The following is an 11,706-nucleotide window of genomic DNA, read 5'->3' on the forward strand; positions in this document are numbered from 1 at the left end:
ACTCGTGTGTTTAGCGGTGAGAAATAAATCCCCCTTTGCCAGCGGAACTAATCTCAAAAGTTAGATTGGTGAGCTTCTTTGTAACTGAATAAATTAGCAGGTAAAGTTTTGCAGCCGCGCGCCAGGTCGGAGGTATACAGTGCTAGCCACCTGGGTTCTGAGTGGTGCGGTTCTACAATAGCAGGGAAAAAGAGCCTTCTGTGGGGATTTACTAATCATAAAAAAAAGAACTTGACCTATGTATAGTTGACGTTGGCAATTTTTTGGGTATAGGGTAAATGTGCTCAACAAAGAATGAAAAATCTGCTGAAATTTCACATAGCTTCATTATGAACGCGCCCAAGTAAACCACGAATTATATGGGAAGAAAAAACTCATCAATGAGACCTTAGGTGTCCAAATTACAATAACCCCTTTGAAACGAGCATAGCAAACAAAATACAGGAAAGCCATTACAGAGATTTCCACCAGAAGTCACTTTGGCTGCTCGTCAGTAACTGTAATTAGAAGTCAGGTATGACAGATCTGATGCAGGTTAACAAGGCTCTTTGTTCTCTTATTTTCGTAAGTAAACATTAACTTGACAATTTAACATACTTTTGATGTACATATACAGCCTACAGCCTGAACTGATTGCATTCACCTGAGTGTATGGAGATTGCAGATATGTAACTGCAATCTACAGATAGGTGTATGCAGTCTTATAAATTTACTGTGGTGTGCAGATAGGTGACTGTAGTCTGCAGTCAGGTATCTGCTATATGCAGATACCTATCTGCACCTGCAGATAGGTGACTGCAATGTGCAGATAGGTGACTGCAATGTGCAGATAGGTGACAGCAGTGTGCAGATAGGTATATGCAGTCTGCAGATAGGTGACTGCAATCTGCAGATATCGTATGGAGAATTTCTCGTTTTAGTTGAGAATGTGTTTAACCATAGCGTACAGGACTGCCAAAATAAAGGCATATTGTAAACTTTATGAAGGGTCTCATGTTAAACATTAAACAAGAAGTTAAACATTAACAGTACTACAATTTCCCGTATGTGGGCCAAACTGTGATCAACTGCTTGCAGGTCAATGTACAACATCAGCCACTGTTTCTACGCAGTTTGAGGACAGCTGGAAATTTTGCTTCAAACATCCAGAAATCTTGTGAGGCATCTGGTAAACATTTTCCAGTAAAATGGCTGATGGAACAGCAAGACAACCACTGCCAGGTGATGAAGGCCAGCAGACTCCAGCTGAGGCTGAGAGAGAGGTACACGAACTGCAGCCTAGACAGGTGGGAAGGGGGGGGGGGGGCATTCAACTTCTCCTGTAATTGGAAGGGTGTGGGCGACAGAGCTTTTCGAGTGGCGGAAATTAATGGTAGACAGGATGTATGTTCTTAAAGCAATTTATATAGGATAGTTGACCAGATAAAGGGAGGGGTCTAGGTTTCATTTTATTGTTGTCTTCAATCACTTATAAAAAAGATTGAAATACTAAAGCAATTAGATAAATCATGTACTATAAGCAATATCTATATTCATAGCTGTATTGAGAATCGAGAAGTTGAACCTGTACATACTAGTATATTGTATATTGTAGAATCTGAATATCTTAGGATTAACACAGTTTCTAACTGATAAAATACGTGTGGTGGTGGTTTTATGTTTTCACTGAGAAACAATGTAAACAGAGCAAGCAAAGTTGAAAGTGAAAGTTGTATTTTGACATGTCTCAACTGTTATGTTTCACCGATAATAAAGTTTCCTTTGTAGCATCATTACTATAATTGTTCCATTTAGCACCATTTCACAAAAATTCATGGTCAAAAGCTGTGTCAGAATGGCGGTAAAATGACTATTTACAGCGCCGCTTATTGGCTAACTTGAGAGCCATTGAATACAGAGCCTGATTGTTTCATTCCCCAAAATTGGAGGTTTTAAAATTTTCCTTCCAAATGGGTATTTCGAACAGTCTGCATTATGTAGTCAGATACCACATTCTTATATGACTTCTACTTTGAGATTTAAATTATCACCATGGTCAGGCTGGACAACAACGGCCCCAAGCACCGGGACAAGAAAACGTGGCCCAGCCGCCAGCACTGCAGATGGCTGTAGGGAAAGTAGGGGATTTTTTCGGAGGAGCGATCATCAGGATCCAGAGCCAAGCCCTCGCAGCAGCGGGCCTCGTGGGAGGCCTTGTGGCAGGATCATCTGGTGCAGCTGCGTTCGCAGCCAGCAAGGTTTGTTTGTTTGCTTGTTTATTTATTTATAGGTTTGGCTGTTCAGCACGCACAGCCAGGGCTGCCCAACAAGCCTTTGGCTATTACAAACTTTAAGGGCTAGGCTGATGCTTCTTATAATGACATATCAATTATGCAAATTGGTATCTAATTTGCATAATTAATCAGGAAATTTTCTAAACATGCTCAGTTCTATTATAAGACCATTGCAACATTTGACATTTGTAACTGAGGAGGAGAAGAATATTGATTGATATATATCATGCAAAATAAATACCTAATTTGCATAATTAATCAGGAAATGCTATAATTTCATTGTGGAAAATGACGGGAAGTTCTTATTTATAGCATTTAAAAGTTATGTATAGGTGAACATCGTTAAACATTAATTATCAAAATGAGGTTCTCATTTGCATAAATTATCTTAAAATGCGATAAAAGCCTTCTTTCTTAACATGGATTGTGTACGTCTGTTGTCTGGTAGAGGAGATGATTAACTGATATAATTTATGCAAATGAGAACCTTATTTGCATAATTTATTACACACAATCAACGCAGCAGTTGTAAAGGTTAAGATCATTTGGCAAAGGTATGGGGTCGTGGAACTCTAGTTTTCATCTAAGTTGAGTGGGGAAACAGTTGTGAAGTACCATTCCCAGGGTCAAAACTTTTTTTAGGCACTCGAACCAGCAGAATTAAGATTCTACAAGATTACCTCGTTGTCTCACAGGTTACGGATTCCCCTGGGGCCATTGTGGGAGCAGGTTTGGCTACAGGCCTGGCTACAGGAGTGACGACCCTGGCAGCCTTCTACTTGGCTAACAAGCAACAAACAGAGGAAGCCCTCCGAAGGGCGGTAGAGCGGGAACGGCACATTCAAGTAGAAGAGATAGAGGAAGGGTCACTTCTAGTGAGGGTCAAGTTTCTAACACTGGTGAGACATTGAATTGTTATCGCCATTGCAATGTGATAGTTCGACGTTTAGAAATCAGCATATACTCACATGTTGTAAATGTATGTGTTATCCATTTTCCAGCTTCTCATCAATAATTGTAAAGCACTTGGCAGTGTGTTTAAATCCACCATCACAGAGTGTCAATGACAGGGAGTCACATTCGAGAATTCATCCTTGTCACAATAATTACGTCACAGTACAACAATGAGAAAGATTATTTTGCCAGATGAAGGCAGTTAAGAGCAGCTGCCCAAACCACTGGTGGAGAAAAATATAATGTTGTGTACCTACATGTAGGAAAACTATGGTGAACTGATTTATCAAACTATTTATTACTACAGGCTGGGTACTGGGTGATGCGCAGCTTGAACGAGAGAATCCACGCGGGGACCGACCGCACCTGTCTGCAGCTGCTACTGGAGGATGAGCTGCAGAGGATCGGCTGGACCGGACCGATCCAAGTGGGGCTGGAGGGGTGGTGGTTTGCTGAGGAGGAGGGACAGGAGGAGGAGGAGGAGGCAGGGATGGAGCAGGAGGAGAGATGGGAGTGGGCAGGGATGGGGGAGAAACAGGTGGGCTGAGAGGTGCTTTGTTATGATTGGATGATGAACTACTTGTATTTGCTGACTGACATTTTCTCAATATGTTTCCAAAGGAAAACATTTAGTTTTTGCTGGCCTACTGGCCTGCATTCTTTTTCTTTCTTCTGTCGTCAGCCAATCAAAGCTCAGTAGTGTAGTGTAGTGTAGGTACAAGTACCTCAGTCGACAGTGCAAACATCTATGTTGATATCTAAGGACGAGGGTTCGTGTCCCACCTTGGAATTTTTTTATCTATTCTTCTTTTTTTCCCTCCTTTTTTTGATAATTGACTTTCAAATCAACAGCTAGCTAGCTGCCTAGTGTCCTCATTGTATTGTTCCTGTTGCAAATTTGGAATAAAGTCAAAGTCTAATCAATACAACAATAAGCTGTAAATAGTAAAAAGTGGGTAATGCATAAAATTAAACATATAAAACTGGTGACTTGGATAGTAACTTAGTTAATAAATCCCCACTCTGTTTATACACTTAATATTACAGTCAGTACCAGGCAGTGTGACAACAGAAGGAGACTCAGGCCTGCCTGAAGACGTGTCCTCTGTAGCAGCCATGTCCATCTCTTCAGCTGGAGAGGTGGAGGAGGGGCCACTCAAGCCGTCCAGAGCCAGCCTACAGAAGCACAAGGACTCACCAACAGCACAACGTTACATCAAGGCCTACAGGTCCTGGGAGGAAGGAGCAGAAATCCTGACAAGTAGTGGGTACTCAGATGTGGCGGGAGTGAAGGCCTTGGTACTTGGATTCATGCAGCGTGACACAGTACCATCATATCACACAAGTACAGTACTGTATGAACAGTCATGGTTAAACCTGAATAAAGCCCAACTGAAGAAGCTGACGATCTCCCAGCTACAAGCTGACCCCACGGACAGCACCTGTCTGCTGCTGACAGCCCTACAGCTGCCACATGGAGACAGCCGGGTGCAGACCCTGCAGCAGGTGGTTGATGCTGTCCTACAGCACGGACCTGGAGACTGGCTGTACCAACACCTGCACCACATCTACCTCTACCTGGGGTGGACCATATGGGAGGCAAGTCCTAAGCCAAAGCCAACAATGATGTCAAAGCTTTTCAAGAGGTCTGACCTACCAACTACAAATCTGTCTGCTCTAGCCAAAGCCCTGTCTGCCATGGCGAGTTCCCTTATGTACAAACAGGACCATTTGGAGACTGTGTACTCCACAGCCCTACTGTCTAAGGAAGTGTCTGAGACAGAAGCAATCAGACAGTTGGAGCACTTCCTCAGGCTGGCACCAGAGTGTGATTGGTTTGTGCCACTTGCTCACTACCGCCTGACCACCCTGTACGGACATCAGCAGGACAGGCAGAAGGTGATTCACCACTTCACCACAGGGCAGCAGAGGGAGGCCAACAGGCTACCTGTGTTTCCTGAGGTCCCCAAACACACCAAAGATCCTGCTAGAAAGGCATATGAACAGTTTAACTGATGAGTCTTTTCTGCCCAAATTACATACATGATTGCATATGGTATTTTGTGAATGTTATATCATATACATGTATGGAAGAGCTGTACACTTTCTCACTTAATATGCAAATAGTAAATTACACTATCTTACATATCACAAGTATGAAAATCCATGCCTATTAGGAATTGTCCAAGACAGAAGCAATCAGACAGTAGGAGCACCTCCTCAGGCTGGCACCAGAGTCTGGTCTATATGTGCCACTTGCTATCTACGACCTAGTCATCCTGTATGCTAAATGCTTGTACGATGGTTCCATGTTCTTGTAGGTGGGGAAAGGAGGTTGTTGCTGTCTTCAATTTACAGTTGAAACAATTCTGAAGTGAAGTATTACAAATATTATTGATGGAACTGCATAAAATCTGGGTCATGACTTCGTGTTTGAAAGGTCATCACAAAAACCAACACAGATATTTCAATATCTACAGTATCATACACTGTCAGGTAAAATAATGGGAAAATGAACGAATGCCTTAAAGTTAAACAGTTCTATACCTATACATGTACATAGAGCCAATATAGAATGTGTCAACAAAAAGTTTGGAACTATCACTGTTCTACAATATGATTCGTTGATCTATCCTCTGCATTGAGTACCAATAATTCAAATACATTTCTAACCTGTGTAGTTTGCATTGCAAATTCCGAACCAAACATGTGAAATGGAAATTGTTAAGTCAGTGCAAATCAATTTTTATTACAATACAAGACAGATTTTATTCCAAACAAGAGTTTGAAGATCTATTAGTAATACCCCCATGAAATAAGTTTCTTATATGTCTTGTTTACTTCTGGTTCATCAAGTATGAAAAATGGTTTAGATTAACATTATACATGTCCATTGATCACACACTTCTGGTCCCTCTAAAGTGACGATGACGTAGCATATGGAAAATATACAACAGTACAGTTACAAAAGCACAGTCATCAAACAGACCGAACACCTCCCCATGAATTAATAGCCCATTCCATTGACCCCAGGACCTGGAACGTTCTATCAGCTGTCAGAATGCAAATAAGCTTTAGCCTTGATAAATGACTAATGCTACCAACACTGGAAGTCTAAAACCCCTTCCTGTCACTATCTCAAATTCCTCTTCATTTCCTGCCAATCTGTGGTGAAATGTACTTCTATATATAACGTTATATATATCAGCCTGGCAACATACCAAAATACATTAATTTTTTAACTTCAGAAACACAGACTAACAGAAAACAATACCTCCATACATGGAAGTAACATTACTAACACAACAATCAGTGGCAGAGATTCCATCTAACAAGTATCCCAGACTTCACATTATGATACTGGTAGCCTAGCCTATTCAGACACAATCACACATAATGCACAGGCAGCGCATACTAATGCTTTCTGAAGTGTTTCAACTTAATCATTAACTACCATTTCCCGTATGTGGGGTAAAATGTGATTGACTGCTTTGCAGGTCAATGTATGTTAGCCATTGTTCCTACGCAGTTTTAGCACAGCTGGAAATTTTGCTTCAATCACCCAGGAATCTTGTGTGGTATCTGGTGAACATTGTGCAAGAAAATGGCTGATGGGACGGCAAGGCAACCACTAGCAGGTGACCAAGGACATCAGCCCCCAGCTGAGGCACAAGAAGAACTGCAGCCTGCTGGACAGGTGGGGAGGGGGGCATTCGAGTTTTTCTAGAAACAAGTACTTTCGAAAAAGTTGGCATTATGGCAGCAAAGTTGCTATGAACATTATTCACATTCCTGAACAAGACTAATAAAAGTGACTATCAAATATTTTAGTTGAATGTTAACAAAATGTCCCAAAGCTGGGTTTCAAAATGAAGATCTTCGATTAGCAAGATTTAAGAATTATGTTGAATGAATGTTTCAAAAGACTACATTAGAAACAGTCACATGGATGGGAGTGGCACCTCTGACATACTGTTCCCCATACAGAAACTTTATCGACTGCGCTACATGCTAGCGTTAGGATTTTAAAGTGATATTGTGCGTTTACACCGGCCACGTACAGTAACATTAAAGAATAAACATTTGCGATGGTCCTAAAAAGTGCCACATTCCTGAGCAAGACTTATTAAGTATGAACATGTATATCAAATGGATTTTTAAAACAGAAAAAAAATGAGACTAAGGCAATTTTAGATTTCAGCTCCTCTTAGGAAAACAAGATACCATATATTTTCAAAATAATATACCATAAAAATTCTAAAAACAATTAGAGTGTCATTCATCAATCCATTTACTGCAGTGGCAAGAAATGTCATCACTATGAGCCAACAAGTCTTTTACTGCTGTGATTAAGAGTCTAGTAGACTAGCATCACTTATCAAGTCAGAAACTACACTCAAGGCTACCAAAGAGGTGTCACTTCTACAACTAAGCAACTAGTTTTGCTTCTACAACTGTTACACTGCATGTGCAGTCATGGCTATTTCACTAGTGTAACCTCTACAACTACACTCATGGCTACCTCACAAGTGTCACTTTTACAAGACAATTAAGGATATTTTTCCATTTTGGTATTTTGTCATCATGTTGACCATCTCCTGAATGAGACAATGTCTTTTTCTTTTTTTAAATATTGAGCGTGCAGATGTCATCCATGCCATCACCTAGTACTGTGATACATGGAACAATGCTTTGCCTTTCATATGATTGTAGTTGTTAAAATCGTTGTGCTATATGCATGTACTTTGACTTCAGGCTTTGCAGCCTGGCGACCATCACCATGGACAGGTAGGCCAACAGGTGCCCCAGGCTCCGGGACAAGGAAACCAGGCCCCACCGCCAGCTGTGCAGATGTCTGTAGGTGCTTTCGGTGGAGCGACCATCCGGATACAGGATCAAGCCCTTGCAGCGGGAGGCCTCGTGGCTGGAGCTTCTACTGCAGCTGCACTTGCAGCTGGCAGGGTTTGTTTTTGTCATTTTGTTTTGTTTGTTTCTTTGGCATAGCCAGTAAACTGCCAGGTTTGTAAAGTAAGTTCATCTGCATCAGACTAGACTGTAAGGTTTGATCTACTCACACCTGGATGGAACCCTACTATTTTCAAGAAGTGCGTTGGGTTCTTAAACATGCTCAAGGCTCTCCTCCAACATGGGACTTCTAGCTTTACATGTATGTCCCATTCAAGAAGACGTCCCTAACTAAAGATGGAAGGCATTTTTCCCCATGAGTCAAGTAGGGAAATAGGTGCACAACTTTGAGGCCTTCTAACTTAAGGATTCAAACCCTGAACCTTTAGATTCTAAGTCAACAAACCTAACTAAACCTAAACCACCTTGCAATCTTTAAGGTTACAGACTCTGCTGCAGGAGTTGTAGGAGCAGGCCTGGCTGCAGGAGTGGCAACAGGATTTACCACCCTGGCAGCTTTCTACTTGAGATACAGGCAAGAAACAGAGGAGGCAATACGCCGGACGTTGGAGCGGGAACGACATATCGAGCTAAAGAAGATAGAGAAAGGGTCGCTTCTGGTGCAGGTCAAGTTTCTAACACTGGTGAGACACAGTACAATATGAAACTTTTCTCATTGCATTGTCATTGCCATATTGAGCACATAGTGATTGGGGCACCCACTTTGGTTTGACTAGCTCTGCCCAGCTGTAAGGATATTGTCAGCGCCACGGGTGTAAAATATGTACAAATTCATATTATCACTTCATTTTGTTTATTCTTGTTTTTCTGCACTATGCTTTATTGGTCATCTTATACACCACCAGTCCACCACCAGCCACACTAAGGCACAATCTGCACTCCTCCATGCATAAAGAAAAAAATTAAAAGCTTTATTTCTGTTCACTTTTTCCCCAGGCTGGGTACTGGGTGATGCGCAGCTTGAACGAGAGAATCCATGCGGGGACCGACCGCACTTGTCTGCAGCTGCTGCTGGAGGATGAGCTGCAGAGGATCGGCTGGACCGGACCAATCCAAGTGGGGCTGGAGGGGTGGTGGTTTGCTGAGGAGGAGGGACAGGAGGAGGAGGAGGCAGCAGGGCCGGAGCAGGAGGAGAGATGGGAATGGGCAGGGATGGGGGACAAACAGGTGTGCTCACAGATGCTTTCATTCTATATTTTCCTTATGAACTACTGTAAATAAGTTCGCGGGGATTTAATTTCGGGGTATCGGGAAAAGGGACTGGTCGCAATGGTTTTAATTTAACAGTAGCACCATGCACTGTAGTCTCTTACTGCCATGGAAAAAATGTTCACAGTGGTTTTAAGTTTGTGGCATAAAACCACTGCGAACATTTCTGCATTTACAGTATGCATTTGCTAACTGATGTTTTGCTTAAAACTGATTTGCAAATCAATAGAACCATTGGCTGTAAATAGTCAAAAGGATTATAATTAATTCATACAATATAAACTGATCACAGTGTCTTGGATAGTCAGAGTACTTATTTTGTCACTTTGTTTACACTTATATTACAGTCAGTACCAGCGAGTGAGACAACAGAGGGAGACTCAGGCCTGCCTGAAGACGTGTCCTCTGTAGCAGCCATGTCCATCGCTTCAACTGGAGAGGTGGAGGAGGGGCCACTCAAGTGGGCCAGAGCCAGGCTACAGAAGCACAAGGACTCACCAACAGCACAACGTTACATCAAGGCCTACAGGTCCTGGGAGGAAGGAGCAGACATCCTGACCAACAGTCGGTACTCAGACATGGGGGGAGTAACAGCCTTAGTACTGGGATTTATGCAGTATGGCATGGTATCACCAAGTTTCACAAGCACACTACTGTATGGACAGTCATGGTTGAACCTGAATAAAGCCCAACTGAAACAGCTGACGATCTCCCAGCTACAAGCTGACCCCACGAACAGCACCTGTCTGCTGCTGACAGCCCTACACCTACCAAACGGAGACAGCCGGGTGCAGACCCTGCAGCAGGTGGTTGATGCCGTCCTACAGCACGGACCTGGAGACTGGCTGTACCAACACCTGCACCTCATCTACTGCTACCTGGGGTGGGCCATATGGGAGGCAAGCCCTCAAAGCCCTCAGCCAAAGCCATCAATGATGTCAAAGCTTTCCAAGAGTGACATACCAAATACAAATCTGCCTGCTCTAGCCAAAGCCCTGTCTGCCATGGCTAGTTCCCTTATGTACAAACAGGACCATTTGGAGACTGTGTACCATACAGTTGTACTGTCTAAGGAAGTGTCTGAGACAGAAGCAATCAGACAATGGGAGCACTGGCTCAGATTGGCACCAGAGTGTAATATCCGTGTGCCACGTGCTCACTACCACCTGGCCACCCTGTACGGACATCAGCAGGACAGGCAGAATGTGATTCACCACTTCACCAGGGGGCAGGAGACTGAGGACACGAGGCTACCTGGGTTCAAAGAGGTCCCCAGAGTCATCAAAGATCCTGCTAGAAAGGCATATGATCATTTTAACTGAGGGCCCTCTCTACCCGGATTACATATTGTATTGTGGAAATCCTATCCTATGGCAGAATTCAATTTTGACATTTCATAACCCATGCAAATGACTTCCAAATCTAGTAATTACATATCTCTACAATGTCACAACTAAAAACCCAACCTGCCTAAGGACGGTTTCTGAGACAGAAGCAATCAGACAGTTTGAGCACTTCCTCAGGCTGGCACCAGAGTGTGATGTCTGTGTGCCTGATGCTCACTACCACTTGGCCATCCTGTACGGACATCAGCAGGACAGGCAGAAGGTGATTCACCACTTCCCCAGGGGGCAGCAGACGGAGGCCAGCAGGCTATCTATATTTGCTGAGGTCCCCAGATATGTAAAAGATCCAGCTAGAAAGGCATATGAACATTTTAATTGATGTTTTTTCCTGCCGAAAATTCCTATCCTATGGCAGAATTCCATTTCCACATTTCATCACATCTGCAAGTGACTTCCAAATTTAGTAAAATACATTATCTAATTAGTATGTCACAAGACTTAGTATGAGAATCTAAGCTGTTGAAGGAAGTGTCTGAGACAGAAGCAATTAGACAGTTTGAGCACTTCCTCAGGCTGGCACCAGAGTGTGAGTTCTATGTGCCTGATGCCCACTACCACCTGGCCACCCTGTACGGACATCAGCAGGACAGGCAGAAGGTGATTCACCACTTCACCAGGGGGCAGCAGAGGGAGGCCAACAGGCTACCTGTGATTCCTGAGGTCACAAGATTTATCAAAGATCCTGCTAGAAAAGTATACGAGCATTTCAACTGACAGCCTACTCTCAGATTCTACTCTTGATATCAGTGATTCATTCCTTTACCAGGCCTAAATACAATACAATTCAACATACATACAAGTCATACAGTTCTACCAACCTTCTACCAAGCTTCTACAGGGCAACCTAACCTAGCTACCACTCAGGGCAACCTAGCCTATAGCCAGGGCAAAACGAAACCCTTTACACTGATTGGTCAATATCTAAACTCAGGTTAGAC

General features: G+C 43.0%; 1 protein-coding gene across 1 annotated transcript; it reads left to right on the plus strand.

The window, feature by feature from the left end:
• The first annotated feature begins 1,187 nt into the window (after positions 1–1,187).
• On the plus strand, positions 1,188–5,243 carry LOC118409170. The gene is made up of 5 exons (XM_035810038.1): positions 1,188–1,286; positions 2,040–2,237; positions 2,969–3,172; positions 3,535–3,765; positions 4,275–5,243. Exons 1-5 carry the CDS (start codon positions 1,188–1,190, stop codon positions 5,241–5,243), a joined length of 1,701 nt encoding a protein of 566 aa, XP_035665931.1.
• The last annotated feature ends 6,463 nt before the right edge of the window (positions 5,244–11,706 follow it).

The sequence above is a fragment of the Branchiostoma floridae genome, chromosome 2 (assembly GCF_000003815.2).
Source record: "Branchiostoma floridae strain S238N-H82 chromosome 2, Bfl_VNyyK, whole genome shotgun sequence".
Taxonomy (NCBI): domain Eukaryota; kingdom Metazoa; phylum Chordata; class Leptocardii; order Amphioxiformes; family Branchiostomatidae; genus Branchiostoma; species Branchiostoma floridae.